The sequence below is a fragment of the Salmo salar genome, chromosome 13 (assembly GCF_965601325.2).
Source record: "Salmo salar chromosome 13, fSalSal1, whole genome shotgun sequence".
Taxonomy (NCBI): Eukaryota; Metazoa; Chordata; class Actinopteri; order Salmoniformes; family Salmonidae; genus Salmo; species Salmo salar.
The window spans coordinates 113,300,326-113,323,335 of NC_138303.1; the positions used below are offsets into that span (position 1 = coordinate 113,300,326).

At 43.7% G+C, this 23,010-nt stretch overlaps 1 protein-coding gene across 3 annotated transcripts in view; it reads right to left on the minus strand.

Moving 5' to 3' along the window:
* palm2akap2 (palm2 and akap2 fusion) overlaps positions 1 to 23,010 on the minus strand; it is a 207,062-nt gene that overhangs the window by 153,645 nt on the left and 30,407 nt on the right. For all 3 annotated transcript variants that reach the window (XM_045692696.2, XM_082960614.1, XM_045692695.2), the window contains exon 2: positions 20,658 to 20,703. In XM_045692696.2, coding sequence (XP_045548652.2) covers positions 20,658 to 20,703 — 46 coding nt within the window. The remainder of the gene's footprint in view (positions 1 to 20,657; positions 20,704 to 23,010) is intronic.

A 23,010-nucleotide genomic window follows, 5' to 3' on the forward strand; every position in this document is an offset into this window, starting at 1 on the left:
TCCACTGCTGTCCCGTCGATGTGGATTGGGGGGTACACCCTCTGCTGTTTCCTGTAGTCCACGATCGGCTCCTTTGTTTTGTCGACGTTGAGATAGAGGTTATTTTCCTGGCACCCCTCCACCAGGGCCCTCACCTCCTCCCTGTAGGCTGTCTCGTCATTGTTGGTAAACTTCATGATTGAGTTGGAGGCGTGCGTGGCCACAAAGCATTGGTGAACAGGGAGTACAGGAGGGGGCTGAGCACGCACCCTTATGGGGCTGAGCTATAGCCAATGAACAGAATTCTTACATAGGTATTCCTCTTGTCCAGATGGGATAGGGCAGTGTGCAGTGCGATGGCGATTGCATTTTCTGTGGCTCTCTTGGGGCGGTATGCAAATTGCAGTGGGTCTAAGGTGTCAAGTAAGGTAGAGGTGATATGATCCTTAACTAGATTATCAAAGCACTGGCTAGTTTTCACTTTCTAATCCGCTATTTGTCCGTAGACCATTCCACATAAGTCTCGTGTCTGTGCCGTTGAATTGCGACTCAACTTTTGCCTCTGTACTGACGGTTTGTCTGTTTGACTGCCTCACGGAGGGAATAATTACACTGTTTGTATTCGTTTCCATATTGCCAGTCACCTTGCCGTGGTTAAATGCAGTGTTTCGCACTTACAGTTTTGCATCTATCCACGACCAGGTCGAAAGAACAATCAAGTAACTATTTTTTAAAAATATTTTTATTTATTTAAACGAGGCAAGTCAGTTAAGAACAAATTCTTATTTACAATGACGGCCTACACCCGGCCAAACCCGGACGACGCTGGGCCAATTTTGCGCCGCCCTACGGGACTCCCAATCACGGCCGGTTGTGATACAGCCTGGATTCGAATCAAGGTGTCTATAGTGACGCCTCTAGCACTGAATAGCAGTGCCTTAGGAGTGCCTTGGGAGCCATAACTACTACTAACCAAGTAACTACTACTAACCAAGCAAGTAACTACTAATAAACAGGCAAGTAACTACTACTAACCAAGCACCTGCATATTCCAACATCAGGTACCAAGCCAGTAGATAAGAACAACCAAGTTAATAGATAAGAACAACCAAGCTAGTAGATAAGAACAACCAAGCTAGTAGATAAGAACAACCAAGCTAGTAGATAAGAACAACCAAGCTAGTAGATAAGAACAACCAAGCTAGTAGATAAGAACAACCAAGCTAGTAGATAAGAACAACCAAGCTAGTAGATAAGAACAACCAAGCTAGTAGATAAGAACAACCAAGATAGTAGATAAGAACAACCAAGCTAATAGATAAGAACAACCAAGCTAGTAGATAAGAACTTGGTTGTTATTAGCCAACTAAATACTGCTCTCATTGAATGGCATACTGTACTTTGAGCACTATTGGAAAGTGCTATTTGCATGTGAAAAATAAATGCCATATGCTGCATTTGCTCTTCGCCTCGTGTTTATGTTTTTATTGGTGACACTTTGATATCTTGATAATTGGCAGCTGGTTAAGTCTATCAAAAGTGTGCGAGTTTGAGCATTTGTGTCAGCACAAATTAGATTGAGCAATAAAAGCTTGTGGTATTCATTGTTGACAGTGTGGAGCACAAAACCATGAAGGAGTTTAGAAGGGAGGAACTCCCTCAAACTGTTATTCCATCGGCGGGATCCACACAATGCAACTGTTGCATGAGCACATTTTTCACTGTCTGTCCACTGGTCTCCAAAACAATAGTTGATAGGATGCTTAAATGTGTTAATTTCAACCATTATTGCGTTAAAATATAGATACATTTGTGAACCGTCCTTTTGCTTTTTGTTTTCTGAGTTTCAAAACGGCCCGTTTTGTTAGTTTCAGTTTTTTTTATTTTTTTAAATGGAGATATATAAGAAAAAACATCTCTTATGTAGATATCAAAAATATGCGATATCCGTTTTTCACGTAGGATACAGACAGCACTGCTGTCGTCCTTACTTCCCAATCGTTTATTCAAGTTGGATAATCTTTGGATGATTGGAAGACATAGCTTGGAAAGGTGTAAAATACTTTTTCTGCAAACATACTTTCTGAATTTTAAAGTAATCCTAAAAATAATTATCCTTTTTTTTTATAACTGTAATCTGATTAGAATATTTTTGCCGGTAACGTAACGGAATACAGTTACAGTTTTTGTTGTAGTCCGTTACTCCTGAACCCTGGCTACAGTAGCCTAGTAGAAGTGTAAAATTGTCTGTGGCGCTGAAATCTATTACAAGCCGCGCCCGGCCCATCAATGAGGAGAATGGCACATTTGATATCCCTGTCCACCAGCTTTACACAGTTTCTTTAATTAGTCGACATATTTGCATCTAGCTATTAATTACAGTATCCTGGATAGACTAGCGAGTGCTTTGTTTACTTTACTAGAATTAGCCAACGTTTTGAGAGGTGGGAAATGTGCACACCTATAACCCCAGTTCCTAGTGGTCCCGTGGACTTCCAACTCCTCTTTCTCTCTGCTTTGTTCAGGCCCTTCAATAATGACTTGAATAATAGGTTTGAGGAGTTTTCAGAAACCACGGCCTTCACAAAGTAGTCACACCACTTGACTTTTCCCCAAATAAATTGTGTTACAAAGTTACAAAATATTCAATTGATTGGACGTGATTTGGAAAGGCACACACCTGTCTATATAAGGTCATACAGTTGACAGTGCACGTCAGAGCAAAAACAAAGCCATGAGGTCGATGGAATTGTCCGTAGAACTCTGAAACACGATTGTGTCGAGGCACAGATCTGGGGAAGGGTACCAAAACAATTCTGCAGCATTGAAGGTTCCCAAGAACACAGTGGCCTCCATCATTCTTAAATGGAAGAAGTTTGGAACCAACCAAGACTCTTCCTAGAGCTGGCCGCCTGGCCAAACTGAGCAATCGGGGGAGAAGGACCTTGGTCTGGGAGGTGACCAAGAACCTGATGGTCACTCTGACAGAGCTCCAGAGTTCCTCTGTGAAGATAGGAGAACCTTCCAGAAGGACAACCATCTCTGCAGCACTCCACCAATCAGGGCTTTATGGTAGAGTGGCCAGACGGAAGCCACTCCTCAGTAAAAGGCACATGACAGCCTGCTTGGAGTTTACCAAAAGGCACCTAAAGACTCTCAAACCTTCAGAAACAAGTTTCTCTGGCCTGAATGCCAATTGTCACATCTGGAAGAAACCAGACACCATTCATCATCTTGCCAATACCATCCCTACGGTGAAGCATGGTGGTGGCAGCATCATGCTGTGGGGATGTTTTTCAACGACAGGGACTGGGAGACTAGTCATGATCGATGAGACGGCCTACAGGGAGGAGGTGAGACGAGACAGCCGACGAGACGGCCTACAGGGAGGAGATGAGGGCGCTCAGAGTGTGGTGTCAGGAAAATAACCTCACACTGAATGTCAACAAAACAAAGGAGATGATTGTGGACTTCAGGAAACAGCAGAGGGAGCAGCCCCCTATCCACATCGATGGGACAGTAGTGGAGAAGGTGGAAAGTTTTAAGTTCCTCGGCGTACACATCACAGACAAACTGAAATGCTCCACCCACACAGACAGCGTGGTGAAGAAGGCGCAGCAGCGCCTCTTCAACCTCAGGAGGCTGAAGAAATTCGGCTTGTCAACAAACACACTCACAAACTTTTACAGATGGACAATTGAGAGAATCCTGTCGGGCTGTATCACCGCCTGATACAGCAGCTGCTCCGCACACAACCTTAAGGCTCTCCAGAGGGTAGTGAGGTCTGCACAATGCATCACCGGGGGCAAACTACCTGCCCTCCAGGACACCTACACCACCCGATGTCACAGGAAGGCCAAAAAGATCATCAAGGACATCAACCACCCGAGCCACTGCCTGTTCACCCCGCTACCATCCAGAAGGCGAGGTCAGTACAGGTGCATCAACGCTGGGACCGAGAGACTGAAAAACAGCTTCTATCTCAAGGTTCATTGAGTGGCTGCTGCCAACATACTGACTCAACTCAAGCCACTTTAATAAATGGAAAAATGTATCAACTTATCACTAGTCACTTTAAACAATGCCACTTTATATAATGTTTACATACCCTACATTGCTCATCTCATATGTATATACTGTACTCTATACCATCTACTGCATCTTGCCTATGCCGTTCGGCCATCACTCATTCATATATTTATATGTACATATTCATATTCATTCCTTTACACTTGTGTGTATTAGGTAGTTGTTGTGAAATTGTTAGGTTAGATTACTCGTTAGAATTTACTGCACGGTAGGAACTAGAAGCACAAGCATTTCGCTACACTCGCATTAACACCTGCTAACCATGTGACCAATAACACCTGCTAACCATGTGACCATTAACACCTGCTAACCATGTGTATGTGACAAATATCGAAGGAAAGATGAACAGAGCAAAGTACAGAGTCATTACTGATGAAAACCTGCTCCAGAGCGCTCAGGACCTCAGATTGGGGTGAAGGTTCACCTTCCAACAGGACAACGACCCTAAGCACACAGCCAAGACAACGCAGGAGTGACTTCGGGACAAGTCTCTGAGTGTCCTTGAGTCCAGACTTTAACCCAATCGAACATCTCTGGAAAGACATGAAAATAGCTGTGCAGTGACACTCTGCAGAGAAGAATGGGAGAAACTCCCCAGATACAGGTGTGCCAAGTTTGTAGAAACATATCCAAGAAGACTCGAGGCTTTAGTCGCTGCCAAAGGTGCTTCAACAAAGTACTGATTAAAGGGTCTGAATACTTATGGAAATGTGTTATTTCAGTTTTTTTTTTAAATTTATAGTACATTTGCAAAGATTTCTAAAAACCTATTTTTGCTTTGTCATTATAGGGTATTGTGTGTAGACTGAAGAGGACTTTTTAAAATCCATTTTAGAATAAGGCTGGTAATTTAACAAAATGTGGAGAAAGTCAAGGGGTCTGAATACTTTCTGAATACACTGTAGGGTATCTCAATAAACAAAAAATACAATGAGTTAATTTTTTTAAACATGAAAAAAGTGACCCTGTGGGAAAAAGGTTGGGTACCCTTAGAGTAGTCTACTGTTGGACAGTTAATGGGTTGTTTGTAGAATGAACTTCCCCTGGTCAATCCATCCCTGCCTCTCAGATTTTACATAACGTAATAACTGTGTTATTACGATATTACAGCTCTTGTGATCGGCACATTTCAGTGATAAATAAGTCGATAACTCATCTACTTTATCGCTCTTTAACATCTGATCTGAAAACGTAGTGACATGTCATTTTGACTAATGGGCTATTGTGTCAGAACAATTTGTTTGCAAAATAATTTAATAGAATAGCTATGTCATGTAAAATGCTGAACATGTGCACAATATTTGCAGTGCGGCGCATTGATTCCTCCGCCACCAGTTTAGCCGGTGGATCCCCCAGTAGTGACGTCACAGAGAAACTGCCAGACATCCAGACAGTTTTTTCACAATGTCTCTTCAAATGGACATTTAAAAAAATTATTGTGTTTAAAAAAATAAAATAAAAAATGTTTGAGGTAAAATGAGATTACAAGTGGTTGTGGATAGGCTAATTATTATAGGCTACTGGGTGGATGTTGAGTTGTTTTGGAACAGTTGTGTTAGAATGTTTCATAAACACCCTTCATACACCCTTCATACACCCTTCATACACCCTTCATACATACCTTCATACACCCTTCATACACCCTTTATACACTCTTTATACACCCTTCATACACCCTTCATACACCCTTTATACACCCTTCATACACCCTTCATACACCCTTCATACACCCTTCCTACATACCTTTATACACTCTTTATACACCCTTCATACACCCTTCATAACCCTTCATACACCCTTCATACACCCTTCATACACCCTTCATACATACCTTCATACACTCTTTATACACCCTTCATACACCCTTCATACACCCTTCATACATACCTTCATACACTCTTTATACACCCTTCATACACCCTTTATACACCCTTCATACACCCTTCATACACCCTTCATACATACCTTCATACACTCTTTATACACCCTTTATACACCCTTCATACACCCTTTATACACCCTTCATACACCCTTCATACACCCTTCATACACACCTTCATACACCCTTTATACACCCTTTATACACCCTTTATACACCCTTCATACACCCTTCATACACCCTTCATACACCCTTCATACACCCTTCATACACCCTTCATACACCCTTCATATACACCTTCATACACTCTTTATACACCCTTTATACACCCTTTATACACCATTCATACACTCTTCATACACCCTTCATACACCCTTTATACACCCTTTATACACCCTTTATACACCCTTTATACACTCTTCATACACCCTTTATACACCATTTATACACCCTTCATACACCCTTCATACACCCTTTAACAGTGCTACTTCTTTGTCCCTGTCTCTTACTGGGCTCCAACCATGACCCGTGACCTCTGTCTCGCAGACACACATTGACATCATGACCGCCAGCTTGACGACGTCTCAGTCAGTTACGCTAAAGGACGTTGGGTGGGGCTTCAGTAGCGGGCGCGGGCGCATTTCAATCTTGGGAGTGAGTTTAGAATGTTTACTCCGTTACACATTCTCTACGGCCCCACCCCTTCAAACTAAACTATGTCTGGCAGGATGGTAGAGAAGGCCAAGAGTGACAGCTGCTGCTAAAATTATCCCCTTTCCACATAACGCCTGTCGTATGGTCCCTTCTGCCCTGTAGCTCCTAGCCCCAAGACAAACAGAGGCTCTGTTGTGGAAGGATGAGGGTAGGAGGGAGTTCTGACAAGGAGGAGGCCAAGGATCTGAAGTAATCTGTGTGAACATGTCAGAGAGCTCTCTACAAACACCCCGGAGAAGAGAGGAGAGCGAGGCCTGCCTGCAGCTCCCCTGGCCCCTCCACCCGCTAAAACAGTGATCGGGCCAGTTACTGTAATTAGAGCTACGGAGGGAGAGGAGCTCTTTTACTGATTGGACCATGTGTAAAGCCGCAGAGCGGCCTGTAACGATAACAGAGATCAAGTCTCTTCCCACAGCCGCTTCTGACTGAACCTGCTTTCAAATGCCATGTGAAATAATTCCCAATACTTTCTCTGTGCCCGGATTGAGACTGTTGCAATGAAACCAATAGATATGTCACAAAAATGCAACCCCCGACATATCTGCCACTATAGTATAGTATTTGAACCCAGGCCTGGCGTACCAGTGGCCATCCTATGCCAGAGCTGGGCTTCTCCACTGACTGAGGTTGAGACTGAGCAACAACAACAACAACAACACACAGGGTAACTCCAACCTCTACAACACAAATGGCACCCTATTCACTTTATAGTGCACTACTTTTGACCAGGGCCATAGCATAGTGCCCTATATAGGGCATAGGGTGCCATTTGGTACATACAACAGGGGTTTAGGAAATTTATGTTTTCAGGATACAAACAGCAGCAGCAACAGCAGTTATAAAGGAAACACTACGCTGCCTCTACAGAGCTCTAGTGATTACACTACGCTGCCTCTACAGAGCTCTAGTGATTACACTATGCTGCCTCTACAGAGCTCTAGTGATTACACTATGCTGCCTCTACAGAGCTCTAGTGATTACACTACGCTGCCTCTACAGAGCTCTAGTGATTACACTACGCTGCCTCTACAGAGCTCTAGTGATTACACTACGCTGCCTCTACAGATCTCTAGTGATTCCACTATGCTGCCTCTACAGATCTCTAGTGATTCCACTATGCTGACTCTACAGATCTCTAGTGATTACACTACGCTGCCTCTACAGAGCTCTAGTGATTACACTATGCTGCCTCTACAGAGCTCTAGTGATTACACTATGATGTCTCTACAGATCTCTAGTGATTACACTACGCTGCCTCTACAGAGCTCTAGTGATTCCACTACGCTGCCTCTACAGAGCTCTAGTGATTCCACTACGCTGCCTCTACAGAGCTCTAATGATTCCACTATGCTGACTCTACAGATCTCTAGTGATTCCACTACGCTGCCTCTACAGAGCTCTAGTGATTCCACTACGCTGCCTCTACAGATCTCTACTGATTACACTACGCTGCCTCTACAGAGCTCTAGTGATTACACTATGCTGCCTCTACAGATCTCTAGTGATTACACTACACTGCCTCTACAGAGCTCTAGTGATTCCACTACGCTGCCTCTACAGATCTCTACTGATTCCACTACGCTGCCTCTAAGGATCAATAGTCATTCAAATTGAGCATAAATATGTCTTAGCCTCTTGGCAGAAGGTGTAAAATAGCTTGAGAATAACTATCAACCTGCACATGTTTCTCTCTACCCATTACAAAAAAAACACAAATATTATTACAAAAAACACAAATTTTATTACAAAAAACCCACAAATATTATTGAAAGGAATCTATAAAATGAACTGTACTACACCACCACTGTGTTGTGAAGGCACTGTGATTACTTAGCATACTGCCCTGTGATGTGATGGCACTGTGATTACTTAGCATACTGCCCTGTGATGTGATGGCACTGTGATTACTTAGCATACTGCCCTGTGATGTGATGGCACTGTGATTACTTAGCATACTGCCCTGTGATGTGATGGCACTGTGATTACTTAGCATACTGCCCTGTGATGTGATGGCACTGTGATTACTTAGCATACTGCCCTGTGATGTGATGGCACTGTGATTACTTAGCATACTGCCCTGTGATGTGATGGCACTGTGATTACTTAGCATACTGCCCTGTGATGTGATGGCACTGTGATTACTTAGCATACGGCCCTGTGATGGGATGGCACTGTGATTACTTAGCATACTGCCCTGTGATGTGATGGCACTGTGATTACTTAGCATACTGCCCTGTGATGTGATGGCACTGTGATTACTTAGCATACTGCCCTGTGATGTGATAGCACTGTAATTACTTAGCATATGGACCCTGTGATGTGATGGCACTGTGATTACTTAGCATACTGCCCTGTGATGTGATGGAACTGTGATTACTTAGCATACTGCCCTGTGATGTGATAGCACTGGGATTACTTAGCATATGGACCCTGTGATGTGATGGCACTGTGATTACTTAGCATACTGCCCTGTGATGTGATGGCACTGTAATTACTCAGCATATGGACCCTGTGATGTGATGGCACTGTGATTACTTAGCATACTGCCCTGTGATGTGATGGCACTGTGATTACTTAGCATACTGCCCTGTGATGTGATAGCACTGGGATTACTTAGCATGTTGGCTGTGATCAGAAGCTTCCAATGACCATCTAAGCCTAAGAGCATGAAGCAGAACATAACCTGGTGAGCCTATTGTCTGGGTCTCTAAGATCAGGAAAGGAAAGGAAAGGAAAGGAGGGGGAGGAAAGGAGAGTGTAACTACTAAACCATAACAAACCTGAAAAGTATGAATGGAAACTATCATGTATGACAACCAGCCAGTCGGTCTTCCCTTTGCTTTTGATTCAAATCTAGCCTACTCATACAGGGCTGGGTTAGACTCATACAGGGCTGGGTTAGACTCATACAGGGCTGGGTTAGACTCATACAGGGCTGGGTTAGACTCATACAGGGCTGGGTTAGACTCATACAGGGCTGGGTTAGACTCATACAGGGCTGGGTTCTACTCATACAGGGCTGGGTTAGACTCATACAGGGCTGGGTTAGACTCATACAGGGCTGGGTTCTACTCATACAGGGCTGGGTTAGACTCATACAGGGCTGGGTTCTACTCATACAGGGCTGGGTTAGACTCATACAGGGCTGGGTTAGACTCATACAGGGCTGGGTTCTACTCATACAGGGCTGGGTTAGACTCATACAGGGCTGGGTTCTACTCATACAGGGCTGGGTTAGACTCATACAGGGCTGGGTTAGACTCATACAGGGCTGGGTTAGACTCATACAGGGCTGGGTTCTACTCATACAGGGCTGGGTTAGACTCATACAGGGCTGGGTTAGACTCATACAGGGCTGGGTTAGACTCATACAGGGCTGGGTTAGACTCATACGGGGCTGGGTTAGACTCATACAGGGCTGGGTTAGACTCATACAGGGCTGGGTTAGACTCATACAGGGCTGGGTTAGACTCATACGGGGCTGGGTTAGACTCATACAGGGCTGGGTTAGACTCATACAGGGCTGGGTTAGACTCATACAGGGCTGGGTTAGACTCATACAGGGCTGGGTTCTACTCATACAGGGCTGGGTTAGACTCATACAGGGCTGGGTTAGACTCATACAGGGCTGGGTTAGACTCATACAGGGCTGGGTTCTACTCATACAGGGCTGGGTTAGACTCATACAGGGCTGGGTTAGACTCATACAGGGCTGGGTTCTACTCATACAGGGCTGGGTTAGACTCATACAGGGCTGGGTTCTACTCATACAGGGCTGGGTTCTACTCATACAGGGCTGGGTTCTACTCATACAGGGCTGGGTTCTACTCATACAGGGCTGGGTTAGACTCATACAGGGCTGGGTTAGACTCATACAGGGCTGGGTTCTACTCATACAGGGCTGGGTTCTACTCATACAGGGCTGGGTTAGACTCATACAGGGCTGGGTTAGACTCATACAGGGCTGGGTTAGACTCATACAGGGCTGGGTTAGACTCATACAGGGCTGGGTTAGACTCATACAGGGCTGGGTTAGACTCATACAGGGCTGGGTTAGACTCATACAGGGCTGGGTTAGACTCATACAGGGCTGGGTTCTACTCATACAGGGCTGGGTTAGACTCATACAGGGCTGGGTTCTACTCATACAGGGCTGGGTTCTACTCATACAGGGCTGGGTTCTACTCATACAGGGCTGGGTTAGACTCATACAGGGCTGGGTTAGACTCATACAGGGCTGGGTTAGACTCATACAGGGCTGGGTTAGACTCATACAGGGCTGGGTTAGACTCATACAGGGCTGGGTTAGACTCATACAGGGCTGGGTTAGACTCATACAGGGCTGGGTTCTACTCATACAGGGCTACAGGGCTGGGTTCTACTCATACAGGGCTGGGTTAGACTCATACAGGGCTGGGTTAGACTCATACAGGGCTGGGTTCGACTCATACAGGGCTGGGTTAGACTCATACAGGGCTGGGTTCTACTCATACAGGGCTGGGTTCGACTCATACAGGGCTGGGTTCTACTCATACAGGGCTGGGTTCTACTCATACAGGGCTGGGTTAGACTCATACAGGGCTGGGTTCTACTCATACAGGGCTGGGTTCTACTCATACAGGGCTGGGTTCTACTCATACAGGGCTGGGTTAGACTCATACAGGGCTGGGTTAGACTCATACAGGGCTGGGTTAGACTCATACAGGGCTGGGTTAGACTCATACAGGGCTGGGTTCTACTCATACAGGGCTGGGTTAGACTCATACAGGGCTGGGTTAGACTCATACAGGGCTGGGTTAGACTCATACAGGGCTGGGTTCTACTCATACAGGGCTGGGTTAGACTCATACAGGGCTGGGTTCTACTCATACAGGGCTGGGTTAGACTCATACAGGGCTGGGTTAGACTCATACAGGGCTGGGTTCTACTCATACAGGGCTGGGTTAGACTCATACAGGGCTGGGTTCTACTCATACAGGGCTGGGTTCTACTCTCGCTGTTCTACTCATACAGGGCTGGGTTAGCTCTCGCTGTTACTCATACAGGGCTGGTTGCTCTACGCTGTTACTCATACAGGGCTGGTTGCTCTCACTGTTACTCATACAGGGCTGGGTTGCTCTCAGCTGGGTTCTACTCTACAGGGCTCTCTCTCTCTCTCTCTCTCTCTCTCTCTCTCTCTCTCTCTCTCTCTCTCTCTCTCTCTCTCTCTCTTCCCCTGCTCTGCTTGTATGGGATGCTTCCCAAATGGCAACCATATTCCCTATACAGACACCATAGGCTCTGGTCTAAAGTAGTGCACTATATAGGGAATAGGGTGCCATAGGGCTCTGGTCTAAAGTAGTGCACTATATAGGGAATAGGGTTCCATAGGGCTCTGGTCTAAAGTAGTGCACTATATAGGGAATAGGGTTCTATAGGGCTCTGGTCTAAAGTAGTGCACTATATAGGGAATAGGGTTCTATAGGGCTCTGGTCTAAAGTAGTGCACTATATAGGGAATAGGGTTCTATAGGGCTCTGGTCTAAAGTAGTGCACTATATAGGGAATAGGGTTCTATAGGGCTCTGGTCTAAAGTAGTGCACTATATAGGGAATAGGGTTCCATAGGGCTCTGGTCTAAAGTAGTGCACTATATAGGGAATAGGGTTCCATAGGGCTCTGGTCTAAAGTAGTGCACTATATAGGGAATAGGGTTCCATAGGGCTCTGGTCTAAAGTAGTGCACTATATAGGGAATAGGGTTCCATTTGGGATACACTGTGTAGGTGGATCTCCATTAGAGAGCTGTTCTGACTCTATACATAAACCCCTCCTCATCTCAGTCATTAGACACTCGCACCAAACCTGGCTTCAAATACTTTTTTCACATCATTTCAAATACTGGATCAGTCGAGTAGTTAAACACCGGCAAATCCCACTAATCTGGCACTTCAGACAGGCTAAAGCAAAATCTCAAAGTATTTCAACGTTTTCAAATAAAGCCTGAAGCCAGATCTGACTCACACAACAACCCTTAAAGGAAAGTTCCACTCAAAACTATATTTTGGAATTTGTCAGCAATGAAGTTATCAAGTTAAGTAACTTTCAAAATACATAAACTATCCCAATATGACGCGTTTTGCATCATATGATACAAAACGCAGCGTCAAATGATGCAAAATGTATTATACGGGGATGGTTTCAGTATTTTGAAAGTTACATATCTTGAAAACTTGATTGCTGACAATCAAAACATTTCGGGACTATGTCAACAAAGAACAAAGGAAACCAATACCAAAAGATTGTTTTTGGGTGGAGTTTCCCATTTAACACATGGTGGCTCAGAGCCTGCTAACATAATTATATTGGAAAAGGTTGAATGGGATTATAAGGTTTACTAAAATGACAAACAGCCCTCTTAACCTTCAACCCCATGGCAGAATCTGTTGAGCTGTACAGTATTCAGTGGAGTTAAGTATATATGGTGCTGTCAGAAAGGATTCATACTCCTTGGCTTTTTCCACATTTTGTTGTGTTAAATTAACCCATCTACACACAATATCCTATAATGACAAATTTGAAAACATGTTTTTACACATTTCTGAAAATGAAATACAGAAATATCTAATTTACATAAGTATTCACACCCCTGAGTCAATACTTTGGAGAAGCACCTTTGGCAGTGATTATAGCTGTGAGTCTTTCTGGCAAAGTCTCTAAGAGCTGGGAATCTTTCTGGGTAAGTCTCTAAGAGCTGGAAGTCTTTCTGGGTAAGTCTCTAAGAGCTGGAAGTCTTTCTGGGTAAGTCTCTATGAGCTGTGAGTCTTTCTGGGTGAGTCTCTAAGAGCTGTGAGTCTTTCTGGGTAAGTCTCAAAGAGCTGTGAGTCTTTCTGGGTAAGTCTCTAAGAGCTGTGAGTCTTTCTGGGTAAGTCTCTAAGAGCTGTGAGTCTTTCTGGGTAAGTCTCAAAGAGCTGTGAGTCTTTCTGGGTAAGTCTCTAAGAGCTGTGAGTCTTTCTGGGTAAGTCTCTAAGAGCTGTGAGTCTTTCTGGGTAAGTCTCTATGAGCTGTGAGTCTTTCTGGGTAAGTCTCTAAGAGCTGTGAGTCTTTCTGGGTAAGTCTCTATGAGCTGTGAGTCTTTCTGGGTAAGTCTCTAAGAGCTGTGAGTCTTTCTGGGTAAGTCTCTATGAGCTGTGAGTCTTTCTGGGTAAGTCTCTAAGAGCTGTGAGTCTTTCTGGGTAAGTCTCTATGAGCTGTGAGTCTTTCTGGGTAAGTCTCTAAGAGCTGTGAGTCTTTCTGGGTAAGTCTCTATGAGCTGTGAGTCTTTCTGGGTAAGTCTCTAAGAGCTGTGAGTATATCTGGGTCAGTCTCTATGAGCTGTGATTCTTTCTGGGTAAGTCTCTATGAGCTGTGCGTCTTTCTGGGTAAGTCTCTATGAGCTGTGAGTCTTTCTGGGTAAGTCTCTAAGAGCTGTGAGTCTTTCTGGGTAAGTCTCTAAGAGCTGTGAGTCTTTCTGGGTCAGTCTCTAAGAGCTGTGAGTCTTTCTGGGTAAGTCTCTGAGACCTTTCCACACCTGGATTGTGTAACATTTGACCATTATTCTTTGAAACATTCTTCAAGCTCTGTCAAATTGGTTGTTGGTCATTGTCAGACAGCAATTTCCAGGTCTTGCCATAGATTCTATAGTAGGTTTAAGTCAAAATTGTAAGCAACTCAAGTGTAGATTTTGAATAGTTTTTTTAGGTTGTTGTCCTTCTGAAATGTAAATTCATCTCCCAGTGTCTGGTGGAAAGCAGACTGAACCAGGTTTTCCTCTAGGACTTTGCCTGTGCTTAACTCCATTCCGGATATTTTTTATCCTGAAAAACTCCCAAGTCCTTAAAGATTACAAGCAAACCCGCTATGCTTGAAAATATGATCAGTAGTACTCAGTAACGGGTTGTATTGGATTTATCCCAAACAGAACACTTTGTACTGAGGACAAAGAGTTAATTGCTTTGCCATATTCGTTACGGTATTGCTTTTGTGCCTTCCAAACAGGATGTTGATGTACAACTCAGAATGGGAAGTAACAACTAGGGCTGGGAATGGCCAGGGACCTCACCACCTACCACCATACCATATCACCACCATACCATACTACCACCATACCATATTACCACCATACCATATTACCACCATACCATATTACCACCATACTGAGGGACCATACCATATTACCACCATACTGAGGGACCATACCATATTACCACCATACCATATTACCACCATACTGAGGGACCTCACCATACCATATTACCACCATACCATATTACCACCATACCATACTACCACCATACCATATTACCACCATACCATATTACCACCATACCATACTACCACCATACCATATTACCACCATACCATACTACCACCATACCATACTACCACCATACCATATTACCACCATACTGAGGGACCTCACCATACCATACTACCACCATACCATACTACCACCATACCATATTACCACCATACCATACTACCACCATACTGAGGGACCTCACCATACCATACTACCACCATACCATACTACCACCATACCATATTACCACCATACCATATTACCACCATACCATACTACCACCATACCATATTACCACCATACCATACTACCACCATACCATATTACCACCATACTGAGGGACCTCACCATACCATATTATCACCATACCATATTACCACCATACCATACTACCACCATACTGAGGGACCTCACCATATTACCACCATACCATATTACCACCATACCATATTACCACCATACTGAGGGACCTCACCATATTACCACCATACCATATTACCACCATACCATATTACCACCATACCATACTACCACCATACCATATTACCACCATACCATATTACCACCATACTGAGGGACCTCACCATATTACCACCATACCATACTACCACCATACTGAGGGACCTCACCATATTACCACCATACCATATTACCACCATACCATATTACCACCATACTGAGGGACCTCACCATATTACCACCATACCATACTACCACCATACTGAGGGACCTCACCATATTACCACCATACCATATTACCACCATACCATATTACCACCATACCATATTACCACCATACCATATTATCACCATACCATATTACCACCATACCATATTACCACCATACCATATTACCACCATACTGAGGGACCTCACCATACCATATTACCACCATACTGAGGGACCTCACCATACCATACTACCACCATACTGAGGGACCTCACCATACTACCACCATACTGAGGGACCTCACCATATTACCACCATACTGAGGGACCTCACCATATTACCACCATACTGAGGGACCTCACCATACCATATTACCACCATACCATATTACCACCATACCATATTACCACCATACTGAGGGACCTCACCATACCATATTACCACCATACCATACTACCACCATACTGAGGGACCTCACCATATTACCACCATACCATATTACCACCATACTGAGGGACCTCACCATACCATATTACCACCATACCATATTACCACCATACCATATTACCACCATACTGAGGGACCTCACCATACCATATTACCACCATACCATATTACCACCATACCATATTACCACCATACTGAGGGACCTCACCATACCATATTACCACCATACTGAGGGACCTCACCATACCATATTACCACCATACCATATTACCACCATACCATATTACCACCATACTGAGGGACCTCACCATACCATATTACCACCATACCATATTACCACCATACCATATTACCACCATACCATATTATCACCATACCATATTATCACCATACCATATTACCACCATACCATATTATCACCATACCATATTACCACCATACCATATTACCACCATACCATATTACCACCATACTGAGGGACCTCACCATACCATATTACCACCATACCATATTACCACCATACCATATTACCACCATACCATATTACCGCCATACCATATTACCACCATACCATATTACCACCATACAATATTACCACCATACCATATTATCACCATACCATATTACCACCATACCATATTACCACCATACTGAGGGACCTCACCATACCATATTACCACCATACCATATTACCACCATACCATATTACCACCATACCATATTACCACCATACTGAGGGACCTCACCATACCATATTACCACCATACCATATTACCACCATACCATATTACCACCATACCATATTATCACCATACCATATTATCACCATACCATATTACCACCATACCATATTATCACCATACCATATTACCACCATACCATATTACCACCATACCATATTACCACCATACTGAGGGACCTCACCATACCATATTACCACCATACCATATTACCACCATACCATATTACCACCATACCATATTACCGCCATACCATATTACCACCATACCATATTACCACCATACAATATTACCACCATACCATATTATCACCATACCATATTACCACCATACCATATTACCACCATACTGAGGGACCTCACCATACCATATTACCACCATACCATATTACCACCATACCATATTACCACCATACCATATTATCACCATACCATATTATCACCATACCATATTATCACCATACCATATTACCACCATACCATATTACCACCATACCATATTACCACCATACCATGTTACCACCATACCATGTTACCACCATACCATTTTATCACCATACCATATTACCACCATACCATATTATCACCATAACATATTACCACCATACAATATTACCACCGTACCATATTACCACCATACCATATTATCACCATACCATATTACCACCATACCATATTATCACCATACCATATTACCACCATACCATATTACCACCATACTGAGGGACCTCACCATACCATATTACCACCATACCATATTACCACCATACCATTTTATCACCATACCATATTACCACCATACCATATTATCAGCATACCATATTATCACCATACTGAGGGACCTCACCATACCATATTACCACCATACCATATTATCACCATACCATATTACCACCATACCATATTACCACCATACCATTTTATCACCATGCCATATTACCACCATACCATATTATCACAATACCATATTACCACCATACCATATTACCACCATACCATATTATCAGCATACCATATTATCACCATACTGAGGGACCTCACCATACCATATTACCACCATACCATATTATCACCATACCATATTATCACCATACCATATTATCATCATACCATATTACCACCATACCATATTACCACCATACCATATTAGCACCATACTGAGGGACCTCACCATACCATATTAGCACCATACCATATTATCACCATACCATATTACCACCATACCATATTACCACCATACCATTTTATCACCATACCATATTACCACCATACCATATTATCAGCATACCATATTATCACCATACTGAGGGACCTCACCATACCATATTACCACCATACCATATTATCACCATACCATATTACCACCATACCATATTACCACCATACCATATTACCACCATACCATATTATCACCATACCATATTACCACCATACCATATTACCACCATACCATATTATCACCATACCATATTATCACCATACCATATTTTCACCATACCATATTATCATCATACCATATTACCACCATACCATATTACCACCATACTGAGGGACCTCACCATACCATATTACCACCATACCATATTACCACCATACCATATTACCACCATACCATATTACCACCTCACCATATTACCACCATACCATATTACCACCTCACCATATTACCACCATAACATATTACCACCATACCATATTACCACCATACCATATTACCACCATACCATATTACCACCATACCATATTACCACCATACCATATTATCACCATACCATATAACCACCATACCATATCACCACCATACCATATTACCACCATACCATATTACCACCATACCATATTACCACCATACTGAGGGACCTCACCATACCATATTACCACCATACCATATTACCACCATACCATATTACCACCATACCATATTATCACCATACCATATAACCACCATACCATATCACCACCATACCATATTACCACCATACCATATTATCACCATACCATATTACCACCATACCATATTTCCACCATACTGAGGGACCTCACCATATCCCGATATTGATTCCCCCATCACTAGTAACAGCATGGCCATATCCTGATATGTTACTGTATTGAGGAACAACATGGCCATATCCTGATATGTTACTGTGTTGAGGAACAACATGGCCATATCCTGATATGTTACTGTATTGAGGAACAGCATGGCCATATCCTGATATGTTACTGTATTGAGGAACAACATGGCCATATCCTGATATGTTACTGTATTGAGGAACAACATGGCCATATCCTGATATGTTACTGTATTGAGGAACAGCATGGCCATATCCTGATATGTTACTGTATTGAGGAACAACATGGCCATATCCTGATATGTTACTGTATTGAGGAACAACATGGCCATATCCTGATATGTTACTGTGTTGAGGAACAACATGGCCATATCCTGATATGTTACTGTATTGAGGAACAGCATGGCCCTATCCTGATATGTTACTGTATTGAGGAACAACATGGCCATATCCTGATATGTTACTGTATTGAGGAACAACATGGCCATATCCTGATATGTTACTGTATTGAGGAACAACATGGCCATATCCTGATATGTTACTGTATTGAGGAACAGCATGGCCCTATCCTGATATGTTACTGTATTGAGGAACAACATGGCCATATCCTGATATGTTACTGTATTGAGGAACAACATGGCCATATCCTGATATGTTACTGTATTGAGGAACAACATGGCCATATCCTGATATGTTACTGTATTGAGGAACAACATGGCCATATCCTGATATGTTACTGTGTTGAGGAACAACATGGCCATATCCTGATATGTTACTGTGTTGAGGAACAGCATGGCCATATCCTGATATGTTACTGTATTGAGGAACAACATGGCCATAATAGTTTTTCCATCTGTTGCTTGTTGCTTCTTACTTGTGTGTAGCATGTGTGTGTTTCTGTGTGTGTGTGTGTGTGTGTGTGTGTGTGTGTGTGTGTGTGTGTGTGTGTGTGTGTGTGTGTGTGTGTGTGTGTGTGTGTGTGTGTGTGTGTGTGTGTGTGTGTGTGTGTGTGGTGTGCTGGAGTGCTCACTGGCGCCAAATTTAGTAACTCTCAGCGTATCTGGTACAACTGTTGCTCTCCTCTCCAACTCAGCTCAGAGCGGAGAGCTACTGACATTTTCTTTTTACTGGGAGATTTTCTGCACAATATTTTAGCGTTAAACTGTGAACCAACCGCTCAACAAACACAAATGAACTGTTGTACTTAGGGAAGAGTCTTATTTAATTAAAAATAACAGTCACACTTTAATCCACAAAAAAAAAAAAACTTTCTTTTTTTGTTGTTGATATTTTCCATTTCCACCAACTTTCCCACAAAGGTTTTCCTCCCTCAACAACTCAAAGGGAAATCAGTTGAGAATGAACAATACAATCAAGCTAGCATTGACTCTTTCGGATAGACTATGGAGACAGGGAGGAGAGAGAGAGGTAGAGAGAGAGAGAGGTAGAGAGAGAGAGGTAGAGAGAGGTAGAGAGAGAGAGGTAGAGAGAGGTAGAGAGAGAGAGGTAGAGAGAGAGGTAGAGAGAGGTAGAGAGAGAGGTAGAGAGAGAGAGGTAGAGAGAGAGAGGTAGAGAGAGAGGTAGAGAGAGAGAGGTAGAGAGAGAGGTAGAGAGAGAGAGGTAGAGAGAGAGAGGTAGAGAGAGAGAGGTAGAGAGAGAGGTAGAGAGAGAGAGGTAGAGAGAGAGAGAGGTAGAGAGAGAGAGAGGTAGAGAAAAAGAGACAGAGAAGTAGAGGAATACGTTTTTGGGACTTACCGCGAGGGCTTGGAGCCTTTCCTTGTGAAGTTCAGCCTCAGCCATCCTGTCGGGCACAGGAGAGAGAGGTCAATGACAGCCTAGCAGGGGGAGAGAGGTGGGCTGGCTGCCTGGGTTAGGGTCTGGGTCCGGGGGTATCTGGCGTCAAGGCAGATAAGGGTACAGAGGTCCTGTATGTGTCCTGTAGTTGCAATAATCCAGTCAGAGTGAGAGAGTGTGTATTTGCGTGCTGAAGAGAGAAAAAATAGCTTTCTCATTCACTGGCCATGTGCCTGAACTAAGCCTGCTCCCTGCCTGCTGCATGCTGCTCACATTCTCTCTCTATCTCTCTCTCTCCTCCCACTCTCTCCCCTCCCTCCCTCCCTCCCCTCCCTCCCTCCCTCCCTCCCTCCCTCCCTCCCTCCCTCCCTCTCTGTGACTGGCCATGTATGTGCAGCAGCTGGCAGCAGAAGCAGCTGAGTCGAGGGATCGCTGAAGAGACAGACATTTTTCAGCCTGACGTATGAATATTCAGCTAGGCTGCTGGAAGGAGAAAGGGGAGAAAGAATATAGAATTAAACCAGAATGTTAAATAACTACGCCCTTGTTGTTAACACACTTTTGCTGAAAACTACATCTCAGGTACTCAAAACTCCAAGCACAAATAACAAAACAGGCAATTTCACAAACATCTTGCAAAATGAAACAGCTATCAGAATCATGTACTCCCTGCTTTAAATTAAATTTGCATACCATTGGTTCTCTCCAGACCTGACTGCCCTTAACCAACACAAAAACATCCTGTGGCGTTCTTCATTAGCATCGAACAGCCCCCGTGATATGCAACTTTTCAGGGAAGTTAGAAACCTGCAACATAAACTCAAAAAAGTTCTGGGACACTGTAAAGTCCATGGAGAATAAGAGCACCTCCTCCCAGCTGCCCACTGCACTGAGGATAGGAAACTCTGTCACCTCCGATAAATCCACTATAATTGAAAATTTCAATAAGCATTTTTCTACGGCTGGCCATGCTTTCCACCTGGCTACCCCTACCGCGGTCAACAGCACTGCACCCCCACAGCTACTCGCCCAAGCCTTCCCCACTTCTCCTTCTCCCAAATCCAGTCAGCTGATGTTCTGAAAGAGCTGCAAAACCTGGACCCCTACAAATCAGCCGGGCTAGACAATCTGGACCCTTTCTTTCTAAAATGATCTGCCGAAATTGTTGCAACCCCTATTACTTGCCTGTTCAACCTCTCTTTCGTGTTGTCTGAGATTCCAAAAGATTGGAAAGCAGCTGCTGTCATCCCCTTCTTCAAAGGAGGGGACACTCTTGACCCAAACTGCTACAGACCTATATCTATCCTACCCTGCCTTTCTAAGGTCTTCGAAAGCCAAGTCAACAAACAGATTACCGACCATTTCGAATCCCACCGAACCTTCTCTGCTATGCAATCTGGTTTCAGAGCTGGTCATAGGTGCACCTCAGCCACGCTCAAGGTCCTAAACGATATCGTAACCGCCATCGATAAGAAACAATACTGTGTTGCCGTATTCATTGACCTGGCCAAGGCTTTCGACTCTGTCAATCACCACATCCTCATCGGCAGACTCAACAGCCTTGGTTTCTCTAATGACTGCCTCGCCTGGTTCACCAACTACTTCTCTGGTAGAGTTCAGTGTGTCAAATCGGATGGCCTGTTGTCTGGGCCTCTGGTAGTCTCTATGGGGGTGCCACAGGGTTCAATTCTTGGGCCAACTATTTTCTCTGTATACATCAATGATGTCGCTCTTGCTGCTGGTGAGTCTCTGATCCCCCTCTATGCAGATGACACCATTCTGTATACTTCTGGCCCTTCTTTGGACACTGTGTTAACTAACCTCCAGAGGAGCTTCAATGCCATACAACTCTCCATCCGTGGCCTCCAACTGCTCTTAAATACAAGTAAAACTAAATGCATGCTCATCAACCGATTGCTGCCTGCACCTGCCCGCCTGTCCAGCATCACTACTCTGGACGGTTCTGACTTAGAATATGTGGACAACTACAAATACCTAGGTGTCTGGTTAGACTGTAAACTCTCCTTCCAGACTCACATCAATCATCTCCAATCTAAAGTGAAATCTCGAATTGGCTTCCTATTTCGCAACAAAGCATCCTTCACTACATTACCAGAGATAATATCACCACATCATTACCAGAGATAATATCACCACATCATTACCAGAGATAATATCACCACATCATTACTAGAGATAATATCATCACATCATTACTAGAGATAATAAAATAGTGATTATGATTAATAGTGATATGTTCACACACAATTTATCAGTAAATAACATCTGAAATATTCCCTATGCGGTGCCTATA